General features: G+C 39.8%; 1 protein-coding gene across 2 annotated transcripts; it reads left to right on the top strand.

The window, feature by feature from the left end:
• Positions 1-91: 91 nt before the first annotated feature.
• Positions 92-21,151, top strand: LOC144083482 (stromal interaction molecule 1-like). 2 transcript variants are annotated; one of them, XM_077611382.1, is made up of 14 exons: positions 92-331; positions 1,455-1,565; positions 3,781-3,911; positions 5,120-5,234; positions 7,381-7,492; positions 7,595-7,710; positions 9,955-10,132; positions 12,456-12,633; positions 13,066-13,233; positions 13,369-13,469; positions 14,279-14,508; positions 15,397-15,477; positions 16,723-16,786; positions 18,183-21,151. In XM_077611382.1, the coding sequence occupies exons 1-14, from the start codon at positions 325-327 to the stop codon at positions 18,634-18,636; spliced, it is 2,046 nt and encodes a 681-aa protein (XP_077467508.1). In that variant the 5' UTR covers positions 92-324; the 3' UTR covers positions 18,637-21,151. The 2 variants fall into 2 exon arrangements, with proteins under 2 accessions (XP_077467508.1, XP_077467509.1); XM_077611383.1 differs by lacking the exon at positions 15,397-15,477 and having other exon boundaries at positions 94-331.
• The last annotated feature ends 421 nt before the right edge of the window (positions 21,152-21,572 follow it).

Here is a 21,572-nt window from a genome sequence, read left to right as displayed (position 1 = left end):
GCTGCCTGTTATTTATTCCTCCATCTCAATTTTTAGACCTCTCGCTTTTTATCTGCTAAATCCTCCAGACGTTAGTTGGCGATGGTCGTCCCTTTGCAGGGACGAGGCAACATTAATAAGCGTAGAAGAAGAACCACTTTCCTCCACTCCTGTCTTCACAATCTGCGGCTCTTCTCGGTTCGGCCAGTGGGTGGGCACTTATTCACTGCGCCTAGGGCGAAAGACCCAGAGAAATATTTGCCAAGCCTTTTGGTGCATTTTTAAAAATAATCGTAGCGATGATCATCTACGAATAAGACCAACTTGAACGCCGCTTCTTCGCTCATGACACGTAAGTTTGGTCCACCGTTGACTGGGCGCTACGTTGTTGATGTGCTGAAATGTAGTAGCTAAAAGACCACCGCCAGACGCGTACCAAATGTCAATCGTGCCATCAGACGTCAACCCGATGGCTTATAATAGTTGACGCTAACTCGTAACGATGCAGATCGTGAGGTTTGAAGCATGAAAATGTCGCTTTTGAGTTGATCTCTACGTTGTAAACGCAAGCTAGCTTCAACTCTGCACCCGCGTTACACAAAGTTAAAACTGGTAGCATTTGTGTGTTAAAATCTCATCCCCAGATCATACTTTTTACAAAGGGAAACAAATCTGCACATTAACTTGGTCGACATTTGAATACCGCGAATATAATATAATTTATCATGCTTTTAAGAAAAGGTATTGGCTCCTTTTTAAATGATTTTTATCAGTAGCAGATCATTCCAATACCTTTCCTCCAATTGAATAAATGACATTAACTTGAATTAACATTGAGTTCACCATTCTGATGGACTCAAAAGTGTCAATCATCACTTCATCACTGCTGCCTCCTCATCATCTGACACTTGACAGCAGTTCTGCAACTAGAGCACATGGCTTTTGCTGTTATCACTTTTTTTGGCGGATAAGATGAAAGCATTTGGCAGTTTTTGAGGAAAAACACTCAAAAATAATCATTAACAGCCCTCGCAACAGGCTCCTTGCAAAATAGCCCAGGCGATGCAGGTATGAAAGCTAAAGTACTGTTTATACTTGGGGAAAATGAATATGAAACAATATATTTTTACTAAAATGTCATCATTTTACCTCATTAATTGTCTAAAATTTGACTATTTCTTTTTGAGCTGGGTGTCATCTTAAAGTGGCACCATGTTTGCCTTCAAATAACATTTAATTTAATCGTCAGCATCTTAAAGTGCACTTGGAAGAAGAAATACAGGTTTCTAAGACACACATGAACCAAGCTAGCGACTTTACGGCATTATCTAAGCGGAGTAAATATTGACTTATTTCTTTTTTGTCCCCAGCTTGAAATAATAGTTCTCCGAAACAATACAAATAAATCTAACTCAAGTGTTCCAATAATGTCGATTCCCTGCCAGGATAGTTACACGCTTCTCTTCTTTTTGCAGCACTGGAAAAAATGGTAACCCTGTGGATCTTTTTCTTGTGTCTTATTGGCGAAAGTCGAGCTGAAAAACCCAGTTCGTCCTCGAGCGACACCACTGATAATGGAATATCAGGTAAGCAGAGTTGCACAGGAATCTTGTGGAAGTTTTCCAAAAATGTCCAAATAAGGGTGTTAACTGCTGGACGAGTTTGAATCGCGCAGCTGGACTTAAACTCTGCATGAGTCTTTGGCTCTATATGTAGCCATGCTAGGAATAGTCCAGGCCGGCTCGCATTCTCCAGCGAGCATCAAAATGCTTAGTCAGACAGGAAGCAATTGCCCTAATGGCCGCTGGGCTGTTTATCAGTGCGAAAGTTACACTTACCCATGAATTACTTAACACCCACGATGCAATGCACACCTGGGGTACGTAATCCAAGCGATATGGGTGTAACTTTTCACCGTCACGCCAACTTCACTATCCGAGAGGCGGAGCTTTTCGTGAGTAAACAAACTCTTTGCAGCTTATTTTTTTCTTACCTGATCAGCCCATAATGTAATAATGCCTAAATCATGGGTGTCGAAGTGGTGGCCCGGGGGCCAAATCTGGCCCGCTGCATCATTTTGTGCGGCCCGAGAAAGTAAATCATGAGTTTCTATTTTAGGATTAAATTCAAATGATGATAGATGTACATTACATTTCCTGATTTTCCCCTTTTTTAAATCAATAAATCTATTGTGTTTTTTAGTTCAAAAGGGATTTTGTAAAATCTAAAAATAAATATACAAATATTTTCCGTTTTCCATTTAAAAAAATATTTTGTTTCCATTTGAAATCAAAAAGATAATTAAAAGACATTTTCCATTACTAAGAAAAAAAAGCTCAAATAAACATTGTTTTAGATCGATAAAAATGGACTATTTAGGGATTTTGATCCAGTTCTTTTAATCCAATTTAATTAAAAAAAAATCTAGATATTTGATCTAAAATGGTCCGGCCCACATGAATGGAGTTGGCGTTAATGTGGCCCGCGAACCCGAGTTTGACACCCCTGGCCTAAATTATCTTATTCTTCATCATACATAATGTTAAAACATAATTTTCATTCGATTGCTGCTTGCCTTTCCAATTCCAAATCTATCGAACATCTGCTTACCATATTTTCACGACTATAAGGCGCACTTAAAAGTCTTAAATTTTCTCCAAAATAGACAGGGCGCCTTATAATCCAGTGTGCTTTATATATGAAAAAATAAATAAAATTTGTCATTCATTGAGGGTGCGCCTTATAATGCGGTGCGCCTTATAGTCGTGAAAATACGGTAATTCTAAAAAATGCTTAACTTAGTTTTTTTTTCGTTGTTTCAATGCCTGATTAATCCTTAAAGTTTTGTTCATTCATTTTCTGAACCGCTTATCCTCGCGGGGGTGCTGGAGACTATCCCGTCCGATTTTGGCCACCTTGAATTGGTGGCCAGCCAAATCCTTAAAGCTGATTTGTATATTAAATAAAAAGCCAGAATGTGTCTGACTTCTTTCAGTTTTTTTTAAGATGTCTATTTCAGAGTTGGTGTTTATTTCATCAAGTTGGTGACACATTGTTTTTAATTGATAATTATTTAAAGTGACAGATAATTAGTCGCTATCTTCCCAGACATGGATTTGGAAAAGTAAGACATGTAGCCTTAGCATCCATTAACTTGCGTAATAGGAGCTTCCAAAAAAGCAGACTGACTGGTTTGTAAATCTCTTATCTGCACATCAAGAGGTTTGCAAGGCAAATGCCTTTGTGTGGATGAAGTTAGTGTTTAGACAAAGATTAGATGGAAATGCTTATGCGGCCCTGGCACCGTTGGTGGCTCGCGATGTCCTTGGAACGGAAGGTCTGTGGTTCAAAACCAGGCTACGGCGCCTGAAAAAATAACAAAACAAAGATACTACATATGCTCTTGGCTCAAATTTGTTTTGTTGACGACGTAGAGATTCTTGTAGTGACTTGTAACTTCCTTGTTGTGCCATCTTTGTTTTCTTGTGTATTGAATAAATGTCTTAAAATTAAAGGAAGGGGAAAAAGCCACAAGATGTTAGCAATCGGAATTCTTGCTGCACAAGACTGTCACAAACAATGTTTCCTATATTCGCTTTATCTGTGAGGAAGGAGGAAGCAGCTGAAAAAGGGGAAGATGGTAGTGAAAGATTGGCCAATTATGGAGCGATGCCAGCATCTGTCAGGCTAACGAATCAATGGCGAGATTTCGATTCCAAGACAATTTGAGGAACTTTATCCAGTTTTTATGACCCGCTCCCATTGCGACCTTTTGGCATCCTAAAATGTGGTCTTTTTCAGATTTCTGTCGTGTCGACAGATTGCTGTGTCGGGACGAGAACCCTTTTCTCAGCTTCGAAGCCATCCGCAGCATCCACAAGCAAATGGACGATGACAAAAACGGCAATGTGGACGTGCTCGAGACAGACGGGGTAGGTGGCGCCAAACAAAAATCCTGTGGATTTTTTTTTTCAACCCCGTGGAATTTGATTCGTCATCAAATAATGAAGGAGGTCACTTCTCAGTCCGTGAAGGATTTTTGATTTGCAGTTTCTGTGGCGTTTCGCCTCTATGGGTTCCGTCAATCATTAACATCGTGTACACAAGGATGACCCACATTGCTAATATTACCTAGCGTCATAGAGCAGCTGCTCTATTTCTTCAACCTGCTGCTACATGTCGGATTGGACGGCTATCTCCGACGGCAGTCGACGAGTTCATTTCTCATTGATGCCATACGATGATGGCGAGTAGCAAAATATACGAATAAATATAACTACTACTCCAGGGAGAGGTGACTATTGCCTACGCGGTCACACTGTTATATTAATGATTAAACTAGCGTTTGAATACGATGCTAGGTCTGCGTTACGATGGTATGATTTCCGAATGTCGCTCATAATTACTGAAAAGCATTTTTCAACAGTCGAGAGTTTTCAAAAAATGAAGGCAAACGGAGCTCATGGATTTCCCTCACTCTTTTTTTATAGAGAGTTTCTTTGACAGAACACAATTTGAAGTATAGTCATTTTTTCGAGGGCTGTCAATGTTGTTGTTGATTAGATAACTTTATTCATCCCGTATTCAGGAAATTTCACTGTCACAGTAGCAAGAGGGTGAGAATACAGACACAGAAAAATACATTTTAGACATAAGGAAATAGGTGATATATAAGTAAATAAACAAACAAATAAATAAATAATAAATACATATATATATATATATATATATATATATATATATATATATATATATATAAATAAATCTATAAAGGAATAAATAAGTACATAAATAAGTAAATAAATAAATAAGTGTGATGATTAAACAATAAGGAAGTCTGGAGTAAAGTATTGATGACATTGTCATTAGCGATCAGCATTTTTTTATTTTTTATTATTATAAAGTGCATGTTGATTGACCTTTTTTATATATAGTTGTACTGAACATTTTCTGCAACTCCAGCCCATTAAATGCAGGAAATACCCCAGCGTTCCTTTTCATGCATGACATAATTGCGCAAATGTGGTTGACCGCTCTTTTATCATGTCAATTTTTCACCCTTCCCCACGTGTCTGTCCGTCTCATCCCGATACAATAGCAGCCTTCCGTCAAGCACTAATCTAAACTTTACTCTCTGCAGTTTCTAAGGGAGGATTTGAACTACCATGACCCCAAGGCCAAGCACAATACCTTCCATGGGGATGACCAGTTCATTAGCGTGGAAGATCTGTGGAACGCCTGGAAGGGCTCTGAAGGTACTGACTTGGTTGTTGGACACATGCTATTGCTCTGTAAATGGAAAAGTTCGTGGGATTTTACTTAGTCTTTGCTTAATCCCTTGATGTCTTTCATGGCGAAATCTGAACCATCTGGAAATGTGAAAAAAAGCTATGCTTCGTTCTAATACAGCGCAGGGGGAAAAAAAGCCATATTTTGCTTTGAACGCATTTTCCAAATTTTATGGCTCAGCGTATCCTTTCGTTTTTAAAAGTTACAAACCTAATTTGTAGGTTTCAATGGTGTCAATCATGTCAAATACGTTGGGGCAAGTCCATTTACACCACTGTGAGGCATCCTCTCATTTTGCAACTAATGCCTGAGGACTGAGGAGACAAGTTTCTCTAGTTTAGAAAAAGGAATGCTGTCCTATGCGTGTCTAATACGTGTCTCAAACTGTTGAACTGGTTTATTATTTTTTTTTTCGCACCTTCTTTACGAACCACAGTTTCAATACCAAAGCGACTACCAATGCAACAATGACGTTGTGGTTAAGGCTGCGTGTGGTTTGGCTTTATCAGGTTGAAAATGCAGGGTGTTCTTTTTTTAGAACTTGTTATACCTTCTTTTGTTCAAAATGTGTATAGCTTCCACACGTTTTTAAAATTCAGTTTGTCAGTGTTGTAGAGAAGGAAAGTTGATCTAAAAGTATCTTTTAACCAACTTACTATTATCATATACCAACATGCATCATCTCCCCTATGCAAAGATGCATTAAAATATATACACACTTACATATCAATAACAAATATGCTCATATTTGTCTTTTCTTTGGAACAGACGATTATGAGTCAACATGAAAACGAAATTCTGGGGAGATTTAGTCTAATTAAAAAAAAAGTGCTTTGCCACCATCTTGTGGCATTACCAGGAAAATGGCAACCTTTTTTTAGGCAGGTGTAAATTTGACCTATTTTTGACTGGTCTCGGTCTTTGTCCCATTTGGGAATACGTGTCGCTTTAAACGCCATTTTGGTTCACACAAGTGGCTAATCTATGGCTCTAGCAGGCTACCACTTGACCTTCTCGCTCACTTGGTACTGGTCAAGGTGCTCTATCTGCAGCCATGTCGAATGAAGAGCAGCCCACTCGAAAACATGCTCTATCAAGCCAGTCAACACAATAGTCTCTTGTGGTCGGGCTCTTTTTGTCATGTTATCTCGCCATGGTGTCTTTCACGCCATTTCTGCCGGATGCCTTTTCTCACACTTGTAGTCTACTTGCACACAATGACTTTGCGCCAGCAGCTGTGGAGCTGGTTAGGTCACCCACTCCCATTTCAATCTCCTTCACTGTTATGACACTGGATAGTTCTTTTGGGACTGCAGCCCGGATGCAAATGTTACGAGTGGTTGTTGGCTGCAATGCAAAGTAAACCTTCACTTCTTATCCAACTAGAAAGTTAGCCAAGTACTAAAGTGCAAAAGCTCTATTTAAAACGCTATGTTTATTGCAAGATCAAGCACAATTTGAGGATAAATTTAAGAAAATAACAATTAGCAGTGAATCAACACATAAGAGTTACGCATTTGTCTCCAAATGTTTAAAAACTTTGATATTTTTTCTTCCTGAATGTTGATAAATGAATATTATTTGCAAATATGTCTTCTTTAGATTTCTTGTTTATGATGTTTCTGTTTTTTTTCATGCAAAATAGGCAAAAGTTTTGGCAATTATTTGCAGTATCAATAGGATTAACTGATTTAGGAAACGTCATTTTAATTTGAAAATGGATTATCAATTTTTTGATTAACTCATCACCTCCTGCTGATGATGAGCCAATCATTGCACCTCCATTTTCTTTCGGAACATGTTCAAAAATGACTTGGGAAACGAAAAATGATCCTTTCAGACTAATAAAATATTAATGTTTTGAATGTAAAGGGATTACTCTACGGAATTTGATATGAATCATTTAAGTCGTTTGTACAGTCTTCCCTCAATTATCGCGAATTCACTTATTTGCAATTTGTTTCTGCTATAAATTATTTTTAGAAACTTGTTTTTTATTTTAAGAAAACAGCAGAATTTACTTGCTAATAGTTTTATCAACATACCAATAAATTAGATGGTTTCTGAATTTTTCTGCTAAAATATTTTATTCTTCGTTCTTTCTATCCTCAGTGTATAACTGGACAGTGGACGAGGTGGTGGAATGGCTCATCACTTATGTGGAGCTGCCGCAGTACATGGAGGCCTTCCGAAAGATGAGCTTTAACGGTAGCTCCATGCCCAGGTGAGACCGTTGTTGTCACGTTTCGTTGGAAACTGCGCCATGTTTGTTATGTTCCGACTTTGAGAAGGGAGGGAACAGCATACATATTTGTTCTTCTCTCAGGTTGGCTGTGAAGAACACCACTCTGACACACTCCATCCTCAAGATTCTGGACCGCAGCCACATTCAAAAGCTGCAACTCAAATCTCTGGACACCGTGCTGTTTGGCGCACCCCTCAGTAAGTGAGATTCACGTATTTTCTCGCATTTACACCATATTTGTAACTATAAAAAAATGATGACTGAATCAAGGATACGGCTTATATGCGCACAAATTAGACTTGACAAAGACGAAACGCCATAACGCAAAACTATGCGGCTGATACGGTCATTTATTTCAAAATAGAGAAAAGATAAACAGGAAAAAATTCTAAACAATATTTGTTTTGACGTCTATGAATGAAATTCAAGAAAAAAACGTATCTGGCATAAAACGTGGAAATACGCATTTGTGCCTGCCATTGCTCGCTCACGGCGCCCCCACCTTACTCTAGTTAAACGTGCTCTGACTGGCCAGACATGAGTATATACTTGCTAATCAAAGATCTTAGATTAGATTAGAATTTTATTTCATCCCGTATTCGGGAAATTTCCTTTGTTGCACTAGAAAGACAGACACACAAGACATTGTAGACCTAGTTAAAAAAAACGGGAGCCACACGCATGAAGTCCACAAGGTAGCGTCGATCATTAAAATATCAGGCTTGATAGCTGCCTAATGTGTGTTATTATTGCATCTAGAGACTCGGACATCAATGTGCTTCAAACACAACTTGAATTGCTTGTCAATTTTTCTCAACCAATTACAGCAGAGCCTCAAACGTCAGCAGCCCAAATGATGTAGAAAATCCTTTAATACGCCGCTATAGTTCTCCATTCAGTAACTCAGTTCCCGTGGCTTATTTCCTATAAATATTTAACATACATGTTCCGGAATTTGACGGAAAACATTCCACACATTTGCAACCCCAACTGTAACGAAAATTTTAATCTCACAATTGCACTTTTAACCCCGAAATGAGTTCCAAAGCGTTTTTGTTACCTGTTAGAAAAATAGCAAGATACAGTTACTGAGGTGAAAAAAAATGAAAATATGAACTCCGTTATAGACGTGCTTATCCCACCAAATAATCTGCCCAAGCATGACCAGCTGGGGACACGCCTACGTGACGCCAGTCGGTCTACTTTGTTGACCCGTTGCTCTGCATAGCAGGCACGGCATGCGAGCGGAATCTGCGCGTGGCATGTGTCACCGCGGGCGTCGGAACCCGGGAAGGAAGACGCCAGCGAGCGAGGCCTGGTTTTGACAGCCTCTCCAAGCATTGGGAGCCCACCGTGGCTCCCTCGCAAATGGGGCAGGCAGCATTTTAAGACACGCTCACAATGAGGCACATCCTCATTAAACCAGGCTTACGCAATTCAGCACGCCGATTTGAAGTGCATCTGCTGCGTGTCCGTGGTTACACCGTGGCAGATTTTGCACTCGTTGCTAGCGCGGGGTGTCATGTAGACTCAGTTCAGTGGATTTGAATCTGCAGACAAATGCGGCCTATTGTGGGGATTTACGTGTTACAGTTAGTTATATTTATTTAAGAAAGGGACAACACATGTTAATGAACATAGAGATGGAAATATGCAAGATTATTGCAAAAGGCTCATTTCTTTGTGTTTTTAGTAACTAGTCCATCATCAAATTCATTTACAACTATTTCAACAGTTTAAAGACATTTAGTCTGAACATGGTTCCATTTCTCTTTTTATACATCTCAAGTAAATATCCTCTTGTATATTAAATTATTAGATAATTTATAGTATAGTAATTTTTAATTTATAATTGTATATTTTGTATGTATACATTTTTAGTTTTCTTTTATATTAAAAAAACAAGGGAAAAATATATTTATTTACTTAAAAAGGTATTCATTATTTGGTCATATTAAATGAATAATAAAGGGGAAAACATGTTTTATCTATTTTTATTAAAATAACAGTAAATATATATACCAACCTAAAGCCCAAATTTCTCAGTGCATACTTTATTTCAATGCACATTTGCAGATAAAATGTCAAACCAAAAGAAATATTACAATGAATAATAGGTAATTTACATATAATTTAAGATAAAAGGTAGACTCATCACAATAATAATCACTAATGAATTCAACTATCCAACTTGCCTTTTGTTCTGAGTGACTCAGGGGGGAAAAATGCAAACAACACTGTCGTTCTTGATAGCGAGTTGGAACCTGATCTGAGGTCTCACCCACTTTTGTATTCTATTAGTGCTTTACACATTGAATCACCTCTGCGTGTAAGTGTCCTTTTATGGTATTTGTTCAGTGTATGAAAAGTAGCCAAATGAAAAAAAAGGACTACGCAATCTATTTCAAATATGGACACCTTTTGGTTTGTGTTTCTCACAGTGAACAGACACAACCATCTGAAGGACTTCATGTTGGTGGTATCCATTGTCATTGGAATGGGTGGTTGCTGGTTCGCCTACATCCAGAACCGCTACTCTAAGGATCACATGAAGAAGACGATGAAGGACTTGGAGGGCCTGCAGAAGGCCGAACAAAGTCTTCATGACCTGCAACAAAAGTCAGTCCATGTTTTCTTCTTTTTAATATATATATATTTTAAACTTTTTTTGCTGTTCTTAAAAAACCCCAATGATTCCTCATATTTGTACATTGAAGTCCATTGATGACATTAAAAAAAATCTGAATAAGCCGTTTGGGTCAGCAACGATTGCCATCGCAGTGTAAATTATTGAAGCGCCTATTTTTGAGGCCGCTAATACGACAAGGAATGCCCACAATGTGCCTGTGAGCAATCGCTTCATGTTCCTTTTAAGGATTTGCTCACCATTCATCTAACACAGCAGTCCATTTAAGATTCGTCTTCGTAACATTTGTGATGGGATGAGATGCACATGACGTGAAATTTGAACATTTATTATTAGGTATCAGCTTTTAGGGCTTGGACGCCGTTAACCACCCCGATGGTCTTTGAAAGTAAGCAAACAAGATGTCCTTTAATTTCTCAGATTATCATCCCTGACCCAATTCCTACCACATTATCGAAGCACTACTCAGACGACAGGATAGCAAGATAGTCTCGCGTTTGTTGTCCTTGACCTGGAAAAAGCAAAATTGGGAAAAACTGACCATTTTTTTACTGAGCAAATTTCTAGTCAAGGGTCTGTTGTATTCTAAACTTTGACTTGATTTAAACTAGTGCCTCAACTAAGGGAATTTTACAGTTAGCTAAGGAAGCGGCGCTTTAGTATGTCCTTTGCTTTTCCTGATCCCTGCCGTCAGCTGCTCTCTTTCCATAGCCTCAAGCCCCGGGGCCACTTGATACCGCCGCCTCCCTATTGGTGGGAGAAGGCTGGATTTCCTGGGAGCCTTTTAGAGCGCCGCTTGACCGCTGGGCTCTCTGATTCAATGCAGGGAGACCAGGTGTTAAGCATGATAGTTTCAAATGCGGAGGCTCTGCCGCTAATCCCGCCACCCGAGGAGGTGACTCGACGAGTCGTGGCGCAGACAGCGGAAAAAACGCTCAAGGACTGTCCACAAGGGCGGCGTCCAATGAGTCGTAAACAGAACAGTAGCAAGAAAGAATGGCGAACCAATTTTCTGGGGAAAGGTTCCGCCACGTTTAGTGGGAATCGCCACTGTACAGCAGAGGTCAGCCTCCATTTTCCATCTGGATCGCCTTTCATTCCCACCCAAGCCTTCCTTGGGGAAATGCCGCTCCTCAGTGACTGGGGACAGTATTACATCTGTTCCAAAAAAAAAAAAAAAACCTGAAGCACATTGTGCACTATTATGGTTTGCTCCCCAGAACGAAATCATCATCTGCGCGTGTCTAAGCACTCGGTAATTAAGTCACGGTTGATAAAGCCTTCCTCTTTTGTAAAGTCATGCTCACGTCTATAAATAGGAATGCTCTATACAAACTCAGACACATGTGGTGGTACACAAGCATTGAGTAACACTCTGTGCTGGTCTATAATTGCACGCCAACAGCTGTTCTCAGCTTCTTAACCCAGCAGCTGAACAGAGAGTTCAGTAGTGTTCGTCAATGATGCTTTCTGGTGGTGCATGACCTAAGTCTCGACATGTACCGTATTTTCTCGCACATAAGCCGTATTTTCTCGCATATAAGCCGCATGTTCTCGCATATAAGCCGTATTTTCTCGCATATAAGCCATATTTTCTCGCATATAAGCCGTATTTTCTCGCATGTAAGCCGTATTTTCTCGCGTATAAGCCGTATTTTCTCAAAAAAAGTGATGACTGAATTCAGGGTACGGCTTATATGCGCACAAATTAGACTTGACATGCACGAAAGTCTCGACATATACCGTATTTCTCGCGTATAAGCAGTACTTTCTCGCGTATAAGCCGTATTTTCTCGCGTATAAGCCGCATTTTCTCGCATATAAGCCGCATTTTCTCGCATATAAGCCGTATTTTCTCGCAAAAAAAGTGATGACTGAATTCAGGGTACGACTTATATGCGCACAAATTAGACTTGACATGCACAAAACTGCAAGGTGACAAAGACGAAATGCCATAAGGCAAGATAATGCTTATGAAAAATTAATTTGATGTCTGTGAATGAAATTCAAGAAAAAAACTTTCATAAAACATGAAAAAATGTAATGCTAAAATTCAACGATTTTAAGGCAATTTTAACGGTACGGCTTTATACGCGGAGGCGGGTTATATGCGAGAAAATACACTATGTACAGCTACAGGCTGCAACATTGCAATGCGCAACCATAAAAATAGAAATGGTAACAATTCTCGCTGTACAAGAATGATGAAACCCATTTTGGATTGACACTCAGAATACAGTGTTGTGTTCTTCCAACAACACTGCGAATAATAACAGGTTTTTGTTTTGCTTGCAGGCTACAGATCGCCCAGGAGGAGCATCGCTCGGTGGAGGTCGAGAAGGTCAACCTTGAGCAGAAGCTGAGGGACGAGATCAGCACAGCAAAACAGGAAGCCCAGCGGCTAAGGGAGCTGCGCGAGGGCACCGAGAATGAACTCAGCCGACAGAAGTACGCCGAAGAGGAGCTTGAGCAGGTATTAAAAGCTTAATCCAGTATGGAAAATGTGTATTGTAACATACGATTGGCTGCATCATAGTCTCATTGGCTATACAGTAATTGAAAAACATCCACACTTGGCTTTGTTTATCGGGGGTTTGGCAATAAAGCTCCAGCGCAACAGGCATTAAAAGTACGAAGGAATACAGAAATACTGTCGGATGTATATTCTTCATCCTCTGCAAAGAACGAGTAATATTACTGAGTATTTGAGACCATCTTCTGTTTCAAGCTATTTGGTTTGGTTTTGTGAACACAAAAACAATGTACGAAACCATACAGAAATACTCGCAGGCATATATTCTTTATCCTCTGCAAAGAACGAGTATTATTACTGAGTATTTGAGACTATCTTATTTGAATATGGCTACTAAAAAAGTGAAAACAACATTTTTAAACTCCTCCCTAGGTGCGCATGGCTCTAAAGAAAGCGGAGAAGGAGCTGGAGTCACGAAGTTGCTGGGCCCCTCCAGAATCGCTTCAGAAGTGGCTGCAGCTCACCCACGAGGTGGAGGTGCAGTATTACAACATCAAGAAGCAGAATGCCGAAAGGCAACTCCTGGTGGCCAAAGAAGGGGTACGACACATAGATTGCATTTGAAATCAACTGCGATTGAACCCGATAGATGTCCAATCCTTTTGGACTGGAAGGCTTAAATGAGATGTTTGACTGCGTTGGAACAATTTTTGTTGTTGGGCTTGGTTTCCACAGGCTGAGAAAATCAAGAAAAAGAGGACCACGCTTTTTGGGACATTCCATGTAGCGCACAGCTCGTCCCTGGATGACGTGGACCACAAAATTTTAGCAGCAAAGTGAGTAGAAATACAAGAACTGGAGATAAAATTGTGCTTTTGTTTTTGATTGTCACTCTGAAATAGACATTCATTCATTGTGTCCACCAAGTTCAGGGTTATTGGGAATGTCTTTACCCCTTCTTAACATGTCCACAGTCAGGAAGTCACTAAATGTCACTCTCATATTAACCAGCAAAGACATATTTTTTTTCTCATTTACTTCCTTCAAACCACATGTGTCAAAGTGGCGGCCCGGGGGCCAAATCTGGCCCGTCGCATCATTTTGTGTGGCCCGGGAAAGTAAATCATGAGTGCCGACTTTCTGTTTTAGGATCAAATTAAAATGAAGAGTATAGATGTATATTAAATTTACTGATTCCCCCCCCTCCTTTTAAATCAATAATTGTAAATTTTTAATCCATTTTTCCGTGTTTTTAGTTCAAAAATCATTTTGTAAAATCTAAAAATACATAAAAAAGCTAAAATAAACATTGTTTTAGATCTATACAAAAACTGAATATCCAGGGCTTTTAATCCAGTTCTTTTAATCCATTTATAAAAAAAAATCTAAATATTTTATCTAAAATGGTCCGGCCCATGTGAAATCAAATTGACGTTAAAGCGGCCCGAGTCTGACACCCTTGCTTCAAACCATTAAATTCCCAAGTGCTGAATGCTAGAATTTGAGTCATGACAGTTTCCTATTTTGTTTAAATGCTTATTTTAGTAGCCAGTGACACATTTTAAATATTTTTTACATGCTAGAATCGAACAAGGAACCTAATATGTCGACTAAATCCGCATTTGTAATCTGTCATCCGCTTCAGACAAGCACTGGGCGAGGTGACGGCCGCCCTGCGCGAGCGCCTCCACCGCTGGTATCAGATCGAACAGCTTACCGGCTTCACGGTGGTCAACAACCCCGGCCTGCCGTCGCTGGCGTCGGCCCTCAACCTGGACCCCAGCTTCATGGGGGGCCGCGCCACGCCGCAGCACTTTATCGTCTCCGACGACATGGACGACCTGGACGAGGACATCTTGCCCGCCGTGCTGCAATGTAAGAGTTCGTCCGAGTCGCTCGGCTCGTCGGCGGGGAGTAGCAAACGGTACTTTAAGCCCCCCAAGACCCTGCTGGGGAAGTCTAAGCATCAGAACTCGTGACCATTTGGTGACGGGGGGGTTGTGGATGCGTGTGTGGGGGGTGTTGTTTCCTCATTTCATATCTGTACATTGTCCTTTGTGTAAAATTCACAAAACTGCCATTAATCCCTGCTGCATGAAAGTGTGTGGATTGCGCACAAACTTTTTTTTGTAAAAAAAAAAGATGCTTTCTTACTAAAAAGTGTTTTGTGAAGTGTTTGCAGCAAATGTGTGTTCATTTTGCCAGGATTGATACTTAAAATAGGGCAAAATTTGGACACCCAGGGAAGGCCCAAATTTTTAACCTTGCCACTGGAAGCCTCCCAGTTCATTTTTGTGTGGATTTTCTGCCTTTGAGCCATTGGCTTTTCTCTGGGTGTTCTGGTTTCATCCATCATTCCAAAAACAGCATGCATGTTTCTAACCCTTCTAGAGAGGTTTTTATTTTTTTTAAAGAAAAGCAAGCAGAAGGAGGAACGCTCACAACAACTTAGCTCGTTGCAGCCTACTTATAATTAAAAATTAAGGCTGTTTATTATAACTTCTGAAGCTACATCGACCAATTTTGAACAAAATGTGGAAAAAGTGATGACTTGAAGGCCACTTTGTCCAACGTGTTTGTACTCCAAAAGCGAATTAACAGCATTTTTAGTTTTGCATCAAAGTCCCGCCGAGGATTTGACTTCAAGCGTAAGTCTTCTCATCAGCATTAATTGCACTTGCTATCTCACTCCCTTTTCTTCACGTTCACATCACACCGGCACCCTCTTCACGTTTCCTCGCCGTCTCGCACCGTCAACTGCAGACGGCACTCGGCTGTTGGAGCGACGAGCCAGTGACCTGTGGTCCGGATGCTCGGATTGTCAACCCGTATGGAAAAATCTCGGTTGGCCATTTCTTAATTAACCCCCGACCTTTCAATAGTGTCCCGCCCTCCGTGAAAGCCACCCCAACCTGACAAATCATCACCTTATTACTATTTTTTTTTATTCCTCCCCATTTCTCTAATTTACACCCAAATTATTCAGATTTTAATCTTGTCACTACCTAACTCACCCCTTTCTTCTTATTAAAACTTCATATCTACTGTCAAAGGCAGCTTTTACCACCTTTTATTCGCCTCAATTGTTTGATCGACTCAAGCAAATGACTGCATTCAAGGCAATTTTCGTTCATTAATCGGGCATCCAAGATTACCATCAAATTAATCGATAACTATTTAGATCGCTCATTGTATAAAGACGCTTTTTCCAAATAAATCCAATTTGTTGAGCCTTTGAACAGGAGCTAATTGCTATTTTTCTGGTTATTTTTTTTAATTGACCAGAGTAGGAGATTTGTAGACAGCCGTTTTAATACATTGCTAGAATATACCTCCTAAATTATCTGTTTAATTCTGCAATCAAATATTCTAATTTATCAACCCCGCAACCAAAAATAATTCACCCCACAGATTTGTTCCAAATAAATCCCCAGATTATACCCATCAAATTTCATCCTGCTCCATCTTTAAATAAAGGAGTAGCAATTTTGATTAGTGTCCGTCCCAAAAAGAACATAAAAACATGCACATTTTGGAAAATTACATTGTTGAAAAGGTGGAAAATGATGTCTTTCACAGAGTAAAATTATTGTTGTTTTCTACCATGTGAAGGTTAATCTACAGTGAACTCCAGTAAATTTGTGGGATTATATTTGCAGATTTTCATAGGTGGAGAAACAGTGATTTTAATTCATTTGCTGTAGATAAGCTTTTTTTTTCTTGTTGCAACCGAGTGCTATTTTGACACCAAGCAATTAAATTGACGTGAGTGGATATTATACTCCTTTTATTTTCTAATACTGCCAAAATAACCATGTTAATTATGGACTATTTTTCCTTTTGGTGCATGTCCATCCACCATTTGGCGGAGTTCACTGTAGTACCACCTGACATTTGAATCCCATTTTTTTCCACGTATAAAGAGGAAAAGATACCACAAATATTGGGATTTTATGTCACATATTTACACATTCTAATGGCCATTTTCTCATTTTACATTTTCCGGAGCAACGAATGAATCCCAATATATTTTTGGTCTCTTTTCACCCATAGCGACTGGTTCCAAACTTTGTCACTTTGTGCCCACAGCTCCCAGCATGATGTCCCTGCGGCAGCGCCACATGGATCCGCATCTGGCTCTGAGCTCGCAGAGGTTGGTAGAGGGTTCCCCGCTGGAGGGTCAGCAAGGGGAGGGATCCTCGCACCCAGGTTCCCGGCCTAGGAACGCCTTCCGGGAGTCTCGCAGCCAGTCTTTCGCACACCTGGAGACTTTGTGTCCGCCCATGCTGTCCTCGGCCGTGTCCCATCCCGCCATCTACTGTAGCTCGGGCTCCAATCCACCACATTCCTCCTCTTCCTCCGGCCCTCATTCCTTCCACGTTTATCACCCTTCCTTTCAGCCTTTGGACCCAATTCCGGACCTCACCTTCTCCGACGTCTCGGAAACGCAATCGGAGCGTAGGGACAGCTTCGGGTATCTATTTGCCAGCGCATGCTCGTGTGACCGCTAACCACGGCCGCGTCTACAAACATTGGCTTAAGTGGAACCTAAAAATGCCCTAAAAAACAAAACAAAACAGCAAAAGATGACAAAACCTGGATTTCAAATGGAAAATGTCCACAAATCACCAATTGAGTGGAGAACAAAATGTATGCGTACAAGTATAAGTATTGCAAATTGGACACATTTAAAAATGTTCCACTATATTGCTGAAAAGGCAGTCTCGTTTTGATTCCATTCTTCCAAATTTTCACATTAACCCCATTTACATTTTCACCCCCCCCCAACCTCGTCTTCCTGCCTGAAAACGACATACCTGTCAACTTGTACATTTTTCCCGCATTTTACACTTTTTTTGATCATTTCAAATTGTGTACGCCATATAACAACTTTTATATGGGAAAATTATTTTGTAAAAAGTACGTTTTTTTTGTAAGACCGATCTCGTTTGACCCATTTCGGCTCTAATCCGTATCGTCTCGGTCAATATAGCGCATCAGCAAGCAATGTACCTCTCCATGTAGCACTCATTTGGAACAATTCAGAAAGTATCGTATTTTATATGTTTTCTTTTCTTTTCAAACAACATTTGAATGGGCAAAAAGTTTTTGGGGGGGTAAAACCGATCTCTTTTTACCCATTTCGGCTCTAATCCGGATCGTCTCGGTCACTGTTAGCAGACAAAAACCTCATCGTCAATTGCTAATATTCTCAGTCACTTCTATCCTTTTTTCACTATATAAATATAGCATGTCAGCAAGCAATGTACCCAGTCAGCGTCATACAGCGACATCTACAGAATCTTGACTGTAGCGCATACTGATTGGGCACCATGTCCACTTTGGGAGAAATTTTCAACTTAAGTCCGCCCTATGTGAACAACTATTTTCACTTAATAAGGGGAATTAATAAGGGGAGCAATTGGTCGAGGTTGACCGGTATGAAACTAACAGATTTTGCACGTTTGAACAGACTAGTCTAGTCCCAGTGTGTAGCTACATTTGTGTATTTCCTCATTTTTTAGTGTAATTTTCCATTTCTCACGCAGGGACCTGAACCGCTCGGACTCGGACTCGTCGCTTTCCCTGTCGCAAGCGAGCGACCGTCTCTCGGCGTTTGGCTCCAAAGGCCTCCTGATGAAGCCCACCTCTCTTCTGCACGGTTTGCCTAACGGGGGGAACAGGGTTCACGAATACAGCGCAGTCGAGTACTCGCCCGACAGCCCCATCCTCATGAAGAAAGTGCCGCCGCCGCATCAGCATGAGGGGCCGGCGGCGGAGGTCCACAGCCCCGCCGAGTCCACCCGCTCCCTCAGCTCCACCGAGCCGGACACCCCCTCGCCCACCTGGGCCGCGGGGGCCAAGGGCAACTCCCGCATCCCGCAGTTGTCGGCCAAGAAGAGCCCGCTGGAGGAGGACAGCGGGTCCACGGGCGAGGACACGGATTCCACGGCCGGACGCAAGAAACACACCTTCAAGATTTTCAAGAAGCAGAAGAAATGAAGGTGACTTGACCTTTCGGGGTTCTTCGTTTGTCCGGTTGACCCTCCACGTTTTTGAGAGCGTTCACATCTTTTGGGAGCAAACGGCTGCTTACGATACAAACGGAAATGTCGTTTTTGGGTGAAATTCCAGGACCGAACTTGATTCAGTAGGATGCCACTAACACTGAAAAACATTGACTATGTTTCAACGGTTCAATTGAATTAAATAATTGCTCTAAAAACTCTACAGCACATGTGTCAAAGTGGCGGCCCGGGGGCCAAATCTGGCCCGCCGTATCATTTTGTGTGGCCCGAGTAAGTAAATCATGAGTGCCAACTTTCTGTTTTAGGATCAAATTCCAATGAGGATTATAAATGTAAATTATATTTTCTGATTTTCCCCTTTTTTAATCAATAATTGCATTTTTTAATCCATTTTTTTCTTTTGGTGTTTTTAGGTCAAAAAGCATTTTGTAAAATCTAAAAATAAATATATAAAAATATTTTCGGTTTTCCACTTTAATATTGAATATAATTTAAAAAAAAAATGTTTCCATTTGAAATGAAAAAACTAATGATTATTAGATGTTTTCCCTTACTAAAAAAGTTCAAATAAACAGTTTTATATCTATAAAAAACTGAATATTTAGGGCTTTTGATCTAAATCTAAATATTATATCTAAAATGGTCCGGCCCACATGAAATCGAGTTGATGTTATTGCGGCCCGCGAACAAACCGGAGTTTGACACCCTTGTTCTACAGGATAATTAATTTGGACGCCTGAGGAAAACTCGGACCTAAAAGGCTCAAAATGACAACTCAAAATCTGACAAATTGACTCCCTTGGAAATTTTTGGATCGCAAATCCAGCTCTTAAATTGCGAAAGTCTATAAAATATATCCTTTAGTTTCCCTTTAGTCATTAACGGGAACACTCGCTGATTTTCACACAGAGATTGATCTCTGTTACACAGTTTTACACCGCGTTTACAGTTGTACTTTGTTGGAAAGTTTCGATCCAGTCACAATCAGCTCAACCGTAAACACCAACTTGTCCATTCAAAAGTTTTGGAATTTCACAACAAAAGCTTCCTATTTCTCACTTTTTGTGGGCAGTATTTGTGGTTGGGGGTGCAATGTAAAGATTTATTTATTCTCTGCCAGTCTCTAAGGGAAACACCCGTGTTTTTCTGCGCATGCCTTTTGGTTGAATGTTGATATTATTTATTCATCTCAACGACTAGGCCTCACTTGGTCAGGATTTTTTTCACCTATGACACAGACTACGTGGCCCGATGTCAAAATGGATTTGTAGTCTTTAAAAAAAGTGCACAAACGCTCGTTTAAAAAAAAAAAAAATGGATTTGTTGTCTACTGTTACCCAAAAATATGGTTGGATTTTGACACCCTTTTTACCATTGTTTACTGTCAGTATGAGTGAGCGTGATCGCTACAACATACCCGTCAACCTCAGCCAATTGTTCCCCTTATTAATGATTGCAATTCCCCTTATTAATTGATAATAAACCGTACAAATGCAACGCCGCACATATTTACTCACATAAGGCGCACTTAAAAGTCTAAAATTTTCTCCAAAGTGGATGAGTTACCCAATCAGTATGCACTAAATTCAACATACACAATTTGAAATGATCAAAAAACGGCTGGCTACATTGCTTGCTGACACGCTATATTTATATAGTGTAAAGGGCGGAAGTGACTGACAATATTAGCAATTGACGATGACATTTTTGTCTGCTACTAGTGACTGAGACGATCCGAATTAGAGCCGAAATGGGTAAAAAGAGATCGGTTTTACAAAAAAACATTTTTTGCCTATAAAAAGTTGTTGAACGGCGTACACAATTTGAAAAGATATAAAAAAATACATAAAATATGATACTTTCTGAATTGTCCCAAATGAGTGGTAAGGAGTATGATAAATTTGTAAGTTATCATTTTAAACCAAAAGGCCATCTCAGTTGGATGATTATTTTTTAAAAATAAATATGGAAAATGAGGTGTTTGGGGCCAGTTGCAGCTTTATAATTTCTGTAAATAGGGTGTCGGTCATGGATGATGTCTTGGGTGCTGGAAAAGGGCTAAACGTAAACAATATGGTACCAAACCTTGACCCCCACATTAAAGTGCCAAATCTCAAAAGGGTTCTAGCAAAAAATCGATGGTCTTGTATGTTTACATTTGTCAAGGAGCCTTTCTGACTATGCATCTGTAGTTGCAACTTTTAGTCCAAACACAAAGACAATCGGCCGAGTTGGCTTTTGAAGATTTTTACATGGCTACTTTTCCTTTTTTATTTGGCAAACAATTGATATGTCTTTTGTCCAACAGGTCTACAGTTAAAAAAAAATCCTGAATAGTTGGTGATGCATGATTTCTTCTAAAAACGTTTGGGCTTTGATTCATGAAACTCAAAGCGTTTATTTGTACAAAGACAACGTTAACTTTTGCATATTCCGTGATGGTCTTTTATGGCACTCTTGCATGAAAGCAATAAACTATTTTAAACAAACCATGTTTATTTTTTATTATTATTATTTATTTTTTATTTATCTTTCCCCCCAATTTTTTTTGTATTTTTTAAATGTACTCTAAAGCAAATACATTCATTCTCATTTTTTTCCAACAAAGTATGATATGAAATTACACAAATTCATTCTTTGTAGCATTTTATTTCTCATATGTCATAGTTTTGCTGTATACTATATATAACTTTTACTAAATAAGAACCTTGTCTTCGAAAATGGAACCAATCTTTCCTCCAGGCTTTGCTGCTTATTTTGATTTTTACAGTCCTCACGTTGGCCGTTTCACTAGTTGTTGGTCTCACGAGGTTTTGACAAAAATACTTTATATCTTAATAAAAAAAAATAGAAAATAGATGTCCGGTGTCTTTAAACTGGGTTGACCTGAAAGCGAATGATCAAAACTTT

Source organism: Stigmatopora argus, chromosome 10 (assembly GCF_051989625.1).
Source record: "Stigmatopora argus isolate UIUO_Sarg chromosome 10, RoL_Sarg_1.0, whole genome shotgun sequence".
NCBI lineage: Eukaryota > Metazoa > Chordata > Actinopteri > Syngnathiformes > Syngnathidae > Stigmatopora > Stigmatopora argus.
This window is presented reverse-complemented; position numbering and strand designations above follow the sequence as displayed.

Excerpts from the sequence above, each read along its gene's own strand:
- LOC144083482 (XM_077611382.1), top strand. Across the intron at positions 12,634-13,065 it reads CCGAAGAGGAGCTTGAGCAG|GTGCGCATGGCTCTAAAGAA; the intron begins GTATTAAAAGCT and ends ACTCCTCCCTAG. Across the intron at positions 15,478-16,722 it reads ACCCGTATGGAAAAATCTCG|CTCCCAGCATGATGTCCCTG; the intron begins GTTGGCCATTTC and ends TTGTGCCCACAG.